A 12891-nucleotide genomic window follows, 5' to 3' on the forward strand; every position below is an offset into this window, starting at 1 on the left:
ATTTACACTTTTTATTTTATTTTTTTAAAGAACCAAATGACTCGAAGCGGAACTAGACACTGGAAGAATGGATACATACATTATGTGGAAATCACTCAATCAGAATCATATACACAATAGTAAGCATCTTCCCCGACAAAAATGTTTCGCATAATTTTGGGATGAATAAGTCTCTGATTTTGTGTTCTGCTATTGCCTTATCTTTTGGTTCTATGTACATGTCTCTTTTTTACCTTTTCATCAAATTTTACTGTTGATTAGCTGCCATTCTTGTCGGTGTCCACATATATTTTACTTCCAAGAGCAAATTTAGATATCACTAGTTTTTTTCACATTTCACTTGTTAACCAGTTCCTTATACTTGAACAATTTTATGTTGGTTATAAAAACACACGAATGTGTAATTTTATAGCTGAGTCACGTGATTTCAGATTAAAAAGTTGCTCGGATGTATAGTAATGTGAACAAGATGACTGTGTTTTTAAAGAAGAGGGATGTCGGATGTGTTTTTAAAGTGTTGACTGTTAACCCTTGTTGCTCGGATGTATATATAGTAATGTGTAACCCTGTTTCTCTTTGTTCCGACTCTCTTGTTATCTTAAGTTGTTAAATCAACCTCTTGTTAACAGTCAACACTTAGCAACTGAAACATAACATCATGTACCTACTACTTGAGCACCATTTGATCCACTTGAGCTTATTCTGCTCAAAAATTTTCTTTCACATACAAGTAACTATTGTCTCTTACTATCTTCTTGAAAATACTCACACACTATATTTATAGAGTCAACTACAATAAAACTACACAAACAAACAAACGAATTTCAACCTTGTTCAAGAAACAGATTTGAGTCTTCATGTTCCTTCACTTTGCTATCATCTTGACGACGTGGGGAACACCTGCTGCCAAACCGGTACCAATGACTCCTACCACAACCACACACATAGCTCTGCACTTGCTGACTCCATAAGAAGCGGTCCATATGCAAGCAAAGGTTATCTTCATCGCTAAGGCTAAGCTGGCTGTAACAATAAATCTTGTCCAATAATCCTGTATCAATCCGCAGAAAAGAGGGACTACTCCTCCTATAATTATCCATGGTATAGAATTAGCAGCTTTCTTCAAGCTTGGCTCCACCTCGGCTTCTTTATCCATGGAGATGTAAGTGACGACATTGTTGAATACCTTCCCAATGACTATACCGCATAGTGAAGCAAATGCACCGATAGCAGTTATCTTCACGCTTTCATTAGCATATGTAACCACGTAAGCAGTGATGGCTACTAATGCACCCATCATCACCCCCAACTCATCTCTTGTCAAGATGCCTTTGGGGGCTACAGTACTCTTCAGCCAATTTGGTAATTTATTCACCATTGTTTGTAATATAGAACCATCTATGGGATCCTTCTCCCTCAGTAAGCATTCCTTCTCTTCTTCCCAGTTCTTTCTCTCATTTGCAATTAAGGTTTTCTGCTCATCTTCCCAATTCTTTATGTGGTATGCCACCTGAAAATAAAAAAAATGATTGCATTGGATAGTAGTACCTAAACAACATATGACCTATTCAACGAGCTATAAGCAAATGATAAACAGTACGTATTCAAGGTCATATTGTATACCTCCTCCTTTCGAAACTCTGCTGCTGTCTCATAGTTCCAACGGTTTCTCTGTTTATTCTAAGTGAGAAAAGAAAGTATATTGAGTTTACTGTTGAATATCACAATCCGTGCCTTTCGCAATGTATATATTGAGTTTCCTATTCTATTTATTTACTTACCTTACTGAAAAGTCCTTGGAGTTCATCACGCTTTGTGGTAAGATATTGGTTGTCCCTCTTTTGTTCTTCCAATTTTTTCTCCAAAAGTATATTCTTATTTGTGAGTACTTCGTACTGTTCAACCAGAGCATGCTGTTGGTTCTCCATTTCTGCCTTCTCTTCAACAAACTCATCCAGTTGCTTCTCCATAAACTCTAAATTCTTCTTGGATGTTAGCAGCTCATTTTGCTTTTGAGAATTCACATCAGACAGCTTATCATTAATAAAAGTTTTTGCTTCCTTCTTTGGTTGAAGGACTTTGTAAAGAAATTGATCTCTGCATCAGCAAAGAGAAGAAGAAAGAAAGAATATAAATTGATCTATGTTAGATCATAAACAAGAAACAAAAAAGCCAAATGAAATTTGAACCTGACCAGTGCTTCCTTGACCTGTTTTGGCAAGCATCGAAACATTAATAGTCATCAACCATTAGCACGAAATTTTATATAAACAGCATTTAAAAAGAGCATCCATATGTGATACCTGACGAGCATGTATTTCACTTTCAAGATTAGAAATTTCATCCGGAAGAAGAAGAATCCTTTTTTCGTTGTAAAGAGCAATCCTCGCCTGAAGAAAGGTACAATTTCCAAGCTCAAAACGCGCGCTCAGGATAAAACAACCCAAAGAAAATTCTAAGCATCCACTTCCAACTCATTTAACGAAATTGGAAACTGACCTCAGGACACTGGATTGTAGCACCGCTTGAAGACTCGTTGACGTTAGTCGTAGTAGTATCTTCCTCCTCCGCTACTTGGTTTAAAGACCTAAGACGTTCAAGAGTAGCATCCACATATTCTAATCCCGATTCGCGATCTTTCACACGATTCTTCAATTCAACACACTTTTGCACTTTGACGACCAAAAATCACCAACAGAAACAATATCAGAACAATGTGATCAATCCGAATCACTCAGAATCAATCTTAAACCCTAAATTCCACCAACATTTCATTCCGATCATCTTATAATTGAATTTTCACACCGATCTTCACAATTAGATATATTGTTCTCTTACGAAATCCTGAGACAAAAAAGAAGCAAGAAAGATCTTTCTTTACCTTTTCGAGATCTTTCATGTTTCAAGTCTCCGATCAAAGAGCGAATCTTCTCTTGTGTATCATCTGTTCCTGCCATGGATGGTTGTTTCTTCGTCAACTTAGCTCCAGTAGGGGAAAATTATCTCAGTTTCTTCTCGTTCGTTCTAGTAACCGTTTTGATATGGTGATCAGATACTCGCTAATCGGAGAAGATGAATTCGCCGATCAGAAACAAAAAGAAAAGGGAGAAGCTAATTCTGCGTATCGACCATTCCCGCCATGGTTGCTTAGTGTGCTTCTAAGCTCTCTCTCTCTCTCTCTCTCTACTAAAAAAGTATGACTCAAAAAACTGTATCTCACTTTTCTGTTACTATCGTTTTGAGTTTTTCTTTTCTTTTCCGGATAACAAACAAATTTAACCAAGTTAGATTGATGTCAAAAAAAACAAAGACAAAAAAAGTTAGCAATTTCGGCCCATACTTATGGAGCCCAAACTAGTAAGCCCAGATCGTTTTGCAAATTGGAGAATTGTGTGGTATACACAACAAAATTACACAAATATGGAAAGAGACTACCTCGGAAAAAAACAAATGTCTCTACTTTTTTTTTTTTCCTTTTTCTTTTTTCTTTCATACGTTTACGAAATTTAATGTTTAATATTCTACTGCTTTGTGAAGATGTTTTTGGTTTTCCAAGTTATAATTGAATACATCCTTGACAATAAACATGATTCGGGGGTGTAGCTCATATGGTAGAGCGCTCGCTTCGCATGCGAGAGGCACGGGGTTATACATTTAATTATTAATTTTGTGACTTACTAATATATCTCTCAAGCTCAACCGCCGTCGGATTGTTTTTTTTTTGGGTTAGAAGATCGAAAAATCAACGGCGCAAGATCAACCGAAGCAATAGATAGAAGAAAGTAAAAAACAATATCATTAGAGACCGTTGTTGGTTTCTTCTTCCCTCTTTCATAGCCTCTCGTTCCTCATCTCCGAGAGAACCACCACCGAACCGATGCTCCTCCGTCTTCTTCGCCGGTGACTTTCTCTTCCGCTTTTAATCAATGAGTCTTCGTGTAGTTTCCTCCGTCTTCTCCCGAATCAATCGCATCCCTAACCTCCACGACGACACTCACCCTCTTCTCCGCTCTCTGTTCTTCAAACCGGCGAATATCGGTCGTATACAGCGACAAATTCTATTCTCGTCTTATGGAGACCGGAGCAGAGACAGTTTCAGCTCCGCCGCAGCCGATGTTTCGTCTTCTATTCTCGACGACGAGCTTCTGAGCAGCGTATCCGCCGTTGGAGATGCGGATGAAGCGCTCGAGATGATTTCTGAACGATTCGGGTCAAATCGCGGCGGAATCGTTGAGCTTGAAGATTGCCGTTCGATAATCTCCGCTGCTGTCAGTCGCGGCAATGTTGATCTTGCCTTGTCGATCTTCTACGCCATGCGAGCGAGTTTCGATTTAGGTTCTCTCATCTCATTCATCAAGAGTAGGAGTTTCTGTGATTGATTGAGCAAATTTAGGATTGATTATATATGTTTTTGTTTTTGCACAGGTGGAAGTGAAATTGATCGATGGAGATGGTCAAGGCCTGACGTTGAGGTCTACACGATGTTGGTTAATAGTCTTGCTGCTTCCTTAAGGGTTTCTGATTCTCTAAGGATCATCGGAGATATTTGCCGTGTTGGAATCTCCCCTGCTGAGGAGGTTACTATGCAACAACACCTTTTAACAGTTTCTTAGGACACTCTTGAAATTAGTTAGTCTCAACTTAATTAATTAATGTGATCTTAGGTTCCCTTTGGTAAAATTGTGAGATGTCCCACCTGTTTGATTGCCATTGCTGTTGCACAACCCCAGCATGGAGTTCAGGTAATGACTGACCCAATCTAATTGATTGTTTGTGCTCAGTATATCTTTTTTTTTAGAATAACTTGATGATTTGTGCTGTCTATGTTTCTAGATTGCATCTTGCGCTAATTGCCGTTACCAGTACGAGCTTTTCTCTGGTGACATAACCAGCATTGAATCAGAAGAGCTCGGGTTAGTACTCTTTAGTATTTCTCTTCTTTGTTGCCTACCTCTAGGTTTAGATTTAGATTTCTTTTAATATGTTTGTTTAGAGTACGCTTTAGTATTTCTTTTAATATGTTTCTAGATTTAGATTTTGTTGGGTGTGAGAGCGGTTTTTGTTTGTTAATTTGACCTGTAAAACAAATTGAGATGCGTGTGGTGTTGATGCTGGGATATTCACTTTCTCTAAGGAGCTACATCTGCCGAACGCAGCAAGGACATTCCTCTCTGGGAGAAAGGGCTCAGACTAATCCAGATAAAGAAGAACAAGATCACATCTTCGGTGCACTCTATTGTGGTAATTGCCATTGCTAACACATTTTCATTTTCAGCGTAATTTTGATTTTGGTACATCAGATATTGTTACCATTGCATTGGATTTCAGGTACGAACTCCTTCCGGTACAGCCCGAACGCACCGGTTTGCCACTGAGACAGCCGAACTCCCTGCGCAAGAGGGAGAAAGAGTGACAGTTGCCTCTGCTGCTCCTTCTAATGTTTACAGACAAGTGGGACCTTTCAAATTTAGCCCCAAAGCTCCAAAGTTTTACCCTGGGGAACCTATGAGCCTCACAAAGCACAAGGATGGACGAGAGTCACTCTTGCTAAGGCCTCCTTTACAAGATGGAGATAAGATCTTGCAACCATCGTTTATAATACCCCTTCTTGCTGTTTTGGCTACGGGAGATGCTGCTTCTGGTATTATTAATCCCAGTTTGCCTCAATTACTCTCAGTTGCTGCTGTTACATCACTAGCAGTTGGAGTAACCGTAAATTCTTTTGTCCTTCCTCAGCTAAATCAGGTTATATTCTCTAACATGTGAACTGTATCAAGTGAACATGTCTTAGTCTCTTTGGTTTGAATCTCATATTCCCTTGCACGGTTTCAGCTCCCTGAACGGACAGTAGATGTGGTTGGTATCAAGCAGCAACTCTTGTCTCAGTATGATGTGCTCCAGCGCCGCATTAGAGATCTAAAGGAAGCAGTTGAGAAAGAGGTACCAAGTCTCGTTTATCCATACCTTTTGAAACCCGCAATATGTAATCAAACACACTACTAAAACTTTGTTGTGTCCATTAGGTGTGGATGTTGGCTCGAATGTGCCAGCTCGAGAACAAAATTTTAGCAGTAGGAGAGCCAGCTTACCGGTATGACCCTCTCAGATCATTTGAACCTCATCATCTGGGAAATTGTTAACACAACGAGATCTATCATAATAAAATGTGTATCTCACGCAAATATAGTACTCGAAGAACAAGAGTAAAGAAGGTACGAGAAAGTCTAGAGAACTCCATAAAGGGAAAGATTGAGCTGATCGATAGTTATGCCAAAGTAAGAAAACGAAACAAAACCATTTTAGATATTCACAAATCTCACTTGATCTCCTGGTTTTAATCTTTCAGCTCGATTTCTTATACGTTTAGATATCTTCAATGATTGAGATCGAGGTGGAAATGGACACTGATGTTCTTGCAGCCGAGGAAGTGAACAATACTGTGAGTTATTTCGTATTTCGAAGAGTTTAGTTAAGAACCTGATGTGATCGAATCTGAAGACTGATGATTAGAACCCCATTGTTTCCACAGGAAAACATTGCTCAACAGATAGAGCAGATCATGGAACTCGAAAACCTTGAAGAGGTATTTTAGTTTTGGAAACTCCATGTACATTGAATTGTGTACATCTTTTTTCCTGCAAGTTTCCAGTTATCAGTTTGGACAACACAAGCATAGATATACACATACTTGCAACAAGTTTGTGTCCTATTTAACAATTACTTTGGTCTATATGTTTGTAATGCAGAAATGGAAAATACAGGCTGAAGCAAATGACGAGGCCGAGAGACTACTCAGCTCTCAACCTTAAACACACACCCCTCTGTCAACAAACCGGGTTAGTTAACCATCATACATTATACATCAAAATTATCACAATCATATAAAAGCAATAATCAATCTTTCGGCGGGCATATGCATGACATTGAAAATGTCTGCTGTCAAAACTGCAACGTAGATTCGTCAATGATATGAAAAATGTGGACGAATGTTCTGGCATTAACATCTTTACTTGCAATATTTATTAAATTTTAGTTAACTTTTTTTTTTAAGAATCTTTTTCTTTCTCCAGAGCTGCATTGGGAATTTTTTGCACTGTAAAAATGAATACTTTTTTTGAAAATTTTATAATTGGTTTAAGTAATAATGGAAATGCTGATCATTTGGTACAGGTCAAAAACTCTGGAGCATCGCTAAAAGTTAAGTTTCTTTTGTCGGTCGCTATTAGTTAATTTCGGTACATTTGTCATGTAATAAATATACTAGTAGTAGTTTAATAATCACCGAAATTATTAGTTTCTTTAAATATAGTTTCCTTTTTTTTAATATACGCTTAGGGATTGTTTCATGTCCCTTTGTAATCTTAATTTTTTTTTTTTTTAAATGCAAAGCCTTTGTGAATTAAATTATTAGTAGTTGCTAAACACGCAAAGTGACACTTTCTCCAGAGAATTGTGACATTTAAATTAATTGAAGTATTAATAATAATAATAATAATAATAAGGTTAACAAAATAATGAAAAAGCCACGTGTCTTCTCTTCTCCACTCCTCTTTTTATTCCGAAAAACACACAAGAAGAAGAAGAAGAAGAAAGGATAGTTAGTATTTTTTCCAGGGAAGCTTCTCTTTTTGATTCTCTCTCTCTCTCTCTCTCTCTCTTCATCGCGCCTCTTGGAGCTTCGATGGTTGGGAATATTCTGGTTACGGGCGGTGCTGGTTACATCGGAAGTCACACGGTTCTTCAGCTTCTTCTCGGCGGCTACAGCACCGTTGTCATTGACAACCTCGACAATTCCTCTCTCGTTTCGATCCAACGCGTCAAGGAGCTCGCCGGAGATCATGGTCAAAATCTCACCGTCCACCAGGTTTGTTCATCTTTTTCTTCTATGTGGGATCATCATTATTCCATTCCGAGAGGTTTTTTTTTTTGTATCTCGATTTGCTTACGATGCTTGATTTGGGAAGTTATGTTGATCTTCTAGTCGTATTCAATTGCTGGATCGAATTGTGCTCGACATTATCTTTTGGTAATCTGAGATTTTTCTTTTGGCAAATTGAGATGGCTGATGAATCTTATATATACCTGCAGGTGGACCTTCGTGATAAACCCGCACTTGAGAAAGTTTTCTCAGAATCAAAGTGAGTTTTTTTTTTAGTTATTTCTTCTTACTGATTTACTCATTTCCAGGCAAACACATGTTCCAACTCTTAAATCTCGTGAACTTTGACTTTGATTTCGTGTTCTTAATAGAGAGCCTTAAGATCCGAATAGCCTAGCACGAGAGAATCTTATAACAGAGAATTTAGTTTTGTATGTTTCGTGCTAGGATCTGATCAAAATGAGAAATGCTTTGTGTTTCCATTTTCTAATCCTCCAGAAATGTGACTTATATCCCTCTTTTGTTTGTAATGTAGGTTCGATGCAGTAATGCATTTTGCTGGAATGAAAGCAGTCGGCGAGAGCGTGGCGAAGCCGCTTCTGTATTATAACAATAACTTGATTGGGACTATCACACTTTTGGAAGTAATGGCTGCTCACGGTTGTAAAAAAGTAATCCCCTTTTGTTCTGTATTACAGTTTTTTTTTTGGTTTTCCTTATGTATGTGAAATATGATTTAACCTTTTGTCATTGATCTAAATCAGCTTGTGTTTTCTTCATCCGCTACTGTGTATGGCTGGCCAAAGGAGGTTCCTTGTACAGAAGAGTCTTCCCTGTCTGGGATGAGCCCTTATGGACGGACAAAGGTACTCGGTAGTTTTCGATGCTGAAGCTGAAAGCTTTTCTTTTTTTTTTTTTTGTAGAGTTGATTGGTATTTATATATCCTGAAATGTTTCCCATTATGTATGTAGCTGTTCATCGAGGACATTTGCCGTGATGTACAACGTGGTGATCCTGGATGGAGAATCATAATGTTGAGGTACTTTAACCCTGTTGGAGCTCACCCTAGCGGTCGCATTGGCGAGGATCCTTGTGGAATTCCAAATAATCTCATGCCTTACGTCCAGCAAGTCGTTGTTGGGAGGCTGCCTAACCTAAAAATTTATGGAACCGACTACACCACTAAAGATGGCACCGGCGTAAGACTCTCACATCCTTATACAAAATCCTGCATTTTTTACTGTCCTTTGTATCCCTGCATCGCTCTCACATAGACCTGCTTCTTGTCACTCTTCCACATAAATCTTGACTTTTGGTCCATGGGTTGGGAATCCAAGGAATTGTTTGCTCCATATCCTAGATGAGTGGCACTGGACGGATTTGAGTCATCACTAGAACTCTTTAAGTGTCGTGATCTTTTGATAAGTTCACTTTCCTTTGCTTCAATAGTTAAAGTAATATCATGAGAATTAATTTCCTTCCTAAGTTGACGACTTCAACTTGACCCGATACTTTGTGATGGAATAATCTTGCTTTTATTCCTTGGTGTGATGAGTTATATTGATCTTATCGGTCCTTTTCTGTTTCAGGTACGAGACTATATTCATGTCGTTGATCTAGCAGATGGCCATATATGTGCGCTTCAAAAGTTAGACGATACTGAAATAGGTAGGCTTTTTTTCTTTTCTTAATAAATACCAAATTTTCGTGACAGTGCATATCCGCTTATGTATACAAACAAGCTCAGGTGTTTGACTTGGCTGTTGTTCTAGGTTGTGAGGTATACAACCTGGGAACCGGAAAAGGAACAACAGTGTTGGAGATGGTTGATGCATTTGAAAAAGCTTCTGGAATGGTAAGAAGATCATTTCTGTGTCTCCCTTTACAAAATCATAAATGTGTACGCATTTACGCATGTGTGTGGACTTGATAGTTTGAAAATAATGCGTACAGAAAATCCCACTGGTGAAGGTTGGAAGGAGACCAGGTGATGCAGAAACCGTCTATGCGTCAACAGAAAAAGCTGAACGGGAACTAAACTGGAAGTAAGTAAAGAGACCCAACGAATCCTTTATATTTAAGCACAGTATCATGGACCCTTTTTTTTTGCTCAAGTCTCTAATACAGAAGAAAATCAAAATCTGTGGACAGGGCAAATTTTGGAATCGAAGAAATGTGTAGGGACCAATGGAACTGGGCAAGTAACAATCCTTTTGGTTACGGTTCTTCATCAGACACAACTTAACAAAAGCACTAAATCCAATATCCCATTCTTTCTATTTTTGGGTCTCATCTTTTATGTTACAGTTACAGACTACTCAGGTTTTAGCTCTGATGCCAAAACAAACACAGTGAGGGAGAACTTACTTCTCTATTCATATCATATATATCTGCCTTCTCCTTTTGTAATTCATATTTATATATACACGCATAGGTTTAACTTGAGCGTATTCTTTTGTTTATTGGGTTTGTATTATCTCTCTTAGGAAATTATCTTTCATGGGATTATATTTGTATTATTTAGGAATTGAATTCAATTCTTTTTCATATGGGTTTTTGTATGCTATTTCAAGTATTTTAAATATGAATTAATACCTCTGCATTTCAATTTGTCCTTATTCATCAGCTAATAAGGGCGAGTAACGTCTTCTTTTGATAATGAGCAGAGGGGGAAAAAGCCCAATTACACAATTGCAGTAGACAAACAATCTTCACTTGTAAACTGTAAACTATTGAAATGAAGAAAATTACAAAGAAAAAAAGGACAAAAGATAATTGAAGAAAATTCACAAATCTCAAGGATAGTGGGAGCTTCACCAATGATGTGACAAAAATGATGAAAAACCTTTAACAAAATCGATTTTGTACGTTTTCTAAACATATTAGAACTTAATTTTAAAAATATATATGATTTGCATAATTCAGAGATATAATGGGACAAATTGAAGAAAAAATGTCCTTTTAAATCAAATTTTCCAATAAACATTTCAATACTTTTTCTTTATATCCAAAGATATGCAATGAGTTTCACTTTTACTTTACAAAAACAGACCTTTTGGAAATGGAATACAGATCTTTCAATGGTACGTAAGTAAAACCCATATGCTTATGCTCCCACAATCAACTTAAGTACAAAACTAAAAAAGAAATAAAAGGTTCGGCCATATTCTCAGGAACACACATCAGCATTTTTGGGCTCAATTGATGGAGAGAACGTGTGATCATAATATAGCTTTAAAAAGAACACTAATAAAACTAAGCAACAGCATCAAAACAAAAACTACAGTACTATGAACTTACTCTTTTTTAGGAGAAAAAAATAAATTTTTACAATTTCTAATTAATTTCCTTAAACATAAAAGGAGCAACAAAATTAGTGGAAAAGGGACAAAAACTATTTTTTTTTTAAAAGGGCAAAAAAAAAAAAAAAAAAAAATTAGCAATGGAAGCCCAAGACGGATCCATCGGCAATAGAGACGGTGACCCGACAATCCGATTTAGCAACCACGTGATGTGTGAACACGTGCAGTACTTTGACCCGACCCGCTAACTCCATCTTCGACTCTATCTCCATCGTTGGTCCGACCCGATTCCCATACCCGAAACCCGGATTCGCATATCCATCTCCTAGTGTTGGCCCCGTTCCTCCCCCGCCGAATCCTCCCGGCGTACCCGGAAACCCCGGTGGAGCTTCAGTTCCTGGAAAACCCGGTGGACCCATATTTCTCGGGTTACCCGACCCGGGATTCCCTGGAAAAACCGGTGGATTTGGGTTTCTCGGAAACGCCGGAGTACCCGGAATTATCGGAGCATTTCCTGGAAACTCCGGCGAGCCTGGATTCCTCGGTAAAACTGGAGCTCCTGGGTTCCCCGGAAACTGCGGCGAGCCTGGATTCCTCGGAATACTCGGAGGACCCGGATTCCCAGGAAAATCCGGCGTTTCTGGATTTCCCGGTAAATCGGGGTTTCCCGGTAAATCCGGCGTCTCTGGGTTTCTCGGAGAGACGGTGAAATCCGGAGGACCAGGCATTACCGGCGAATCTGGAACAACGGCGGCGGAGACGGTGGAGATTGCGGAGGAGGAAGGAGGAGAAATAGGGAAAGATTGGACGGTGAAAGTGGCGGCCATGTATTGAATCCGACCCGAATCAATTTTACCAGCGGGTATGAACATAAACCCGACTTGATTACCCGAGTAAAGGAGCTGAATAGAGCTGTCGTAATGAGAGAACACGGCACGGTTGGGGTTTCGAACGGCGACGTACTGAGAGAAGGTGAAGTTAGCTGTGTTGTTGGAGACGGCGAACGACGGGAGTTGGACGGCGTTAACGGAGATCTTGGGGTCTTTTGGTTTGAAGACTGTTAAGTAAACGACAAGGAGGACGACGAGTAAGATGAGCAAGAAGACGGTGGCGACGGCGCAAGAAGCTAGATTTGTTCGGCTGGAAGAACGGCGACGACCGTGTGGCTTGGTCATTGCCGAGATCGGAGAGTGTTTGGAAACGACGAGGATAGATAGGGTTGAAGCAGAGGGTGAGTGAGTGAGAGAGTGGTGGAGACGTGGAGTAGAGACTGTAGAGAGTGCTTCGAGAGCATTTATTATTATGTATTTTTTTTTTTTAAGGACAACCAATGAATCAAAACATCATTAAAAGCCCTTTCCTTCTTCATTTACATATTCTCATTTTGGTAAAAGAGTTACTCAGCCCAAAACATTCATTATAAAAGTGTCCGAGTAAATTTGGGAAGATATTTGAAACAGCAAAATATAATGTAGATTTAGATCCATTTTGACAAGTGAAATAGACTGGTTGATTAATTTCATTCTTCAGCTTATTGCATCACTCAAGAATGTTTTTTGTCATTTAGTATTTTAATTTGAAAAGATTTCCAAAGTCACATGATTTACTCTTTTTTTTCTTTTCTTTTATGTGTATGAATATTTTTCAACATGTAGTGGGTGAGATTGTCTAAAGTCCATTTTAAGTGAGATTTGCTCTTTAATTGGAAG

At 38.6% G+C, this 12891-nt stretch overlaps 4 protein-coding genes across 9 annotated transcripts; 2 read left to right on the forward strand and 2 right to left on the reverse strand.

Annotated features, from left to right (window-relative positions):
• Positions 1 to 636: 636 nt before the first annotated feature.
• Positions 637 to 3232, reverse strand: LOC147942021 (uncharacterized). Its single transcript, XM_087457693.1, has 5 exons — positions 2882 to 3232; positions 2500 to 2672; positions 1782 to 2390; positions 1624 to 1680; positions 637 to 1510 (listed from the first exon to the last, which is right to left on the reverse strand). Exons 3-5 carry the CDS (start codon positions 1968 to 1970, stop codon positions 866 to 868), a joined length of 891 nt encoding a protein of 296 aa, XP_087313819.1. The 5' UTR covers positions 1971 to 2390; positions 2500 to 2672; positions 2882 to 3232; the 3' UTR covers positions 637 to 865.
• Positions 3233 to 3491: 259 nt separating this feature from the next.
• LOC104704079 (uncharacterized) lies at positions 3492 to 7404 on the forward strand. 5 transcript variants are annotated; one of them, XR_015561522.1, is made up of 13 exons: positions 3492 to 4335; positions 4426 to 4577; positions 4665 to 4742; positions 4834 to 4913; positions 5135 to 5241; positions 5329 to 5745; positions 5833 to 5940; positions 6024 to 6091; positions 6188 to 6275; positions 6347 to 6439; positions 6530 to 6583; positions 6747 to 6836; positions 7171 to 7404. XR_015561522.1 is itself a non-coding variant. In XM_010420207.3 (13 exons), the coding sequence occupies exons 1-12, from the start codon at positions 3927 to 3929 to the stop codon at positions 6807 to 6809; spliced, it is 1674 nt and encodes a 557-aa protein (XP_010418509.1). In that variant the 5' UTR covers positions 3492 to 3926; the 3' UTR covers positions 6810 to 6836; positions 7171 to 7404. The 5 variants fall into 5 exon arrangements, 2 of the variants coding, with proteins under 2 accessions (XP_010418509.1, XP_087313820.1); XR_015561521.1 differs by having other exon boundaries at positions 6368 to 6439; XR_754267.3 differs by having other exon boundaries at positions 5157 to 5241.
• A 126-nt stretch (positions 7405 to 7530) lies between these two features.
• Positions 7531 to 10429, forward strand: LOC104704080 (UDP-glucose 4-epimerase 4). Of its 2 annotated transcripts, none has more exons than XM_010420208.3 (9): positions 7531 to 7864; positions 8089 to 8138; positions 8415 to 8550; positions 8644 to 8745; positions 8852 to 9079; positions 9470 to 9548; positions 9653 to 9735; positions 9834 to 9925; positions 10032 to 10429. In XM_010420208.3, the coding sequence occupies exons 1-9, from the start codon at positions 7682 to 7684 to the stop codon at positions 10123 to 10125; spliced, it is 1047 nt and encodes a 348-aa protein (XP_010418510.1). In that variant the 5' UTR covers positions 7531 to 7681; the 3' UTR covers positions 10126 to 10429. The 2 variants fall into 2 exon arrangements, 1 of the variants encoding a protein (XP_010418510.1); XR_015561523.1 differs by having other exon boundaries at positions 7568 to 7864; positions 9218 to 9548.
• A 737-nt stretch (positions 10430 to 11166) lies between these two features.
• LOC104704081 (uncharacterized) lies at positions 11167 to 12611 on the reverse strand. The gene has a single exon (XM_010420209.3). It carries the CDS (start codon positions 12355 to 12357, stop codon positions 11317 to 11319), a length of 1041 nt encoding a protein of 346 aa, XP_010418511.1. The 5' UTR covers positions 12358 to 12611; the 3' UTR covers positions 11167 to 11316.
• Positions 12612 to 12891: the final 280 nt, after the last annotated feature.

The sequence above is a fragment of the Camelina sativa genome, chromosome 7 (genome assembly GCF_030686135.1).
Source record: "Camelina sativa cultivar CO46 ecotype springtype chromosome 7, ASM3068613v1".
Taxonomy (NCBI): Eukaryota; Viridiplantae; Streptophyta; class Magnoliopsida; order Brassicales; family Brassicaceae; genus Camelina; species Camelina sativa.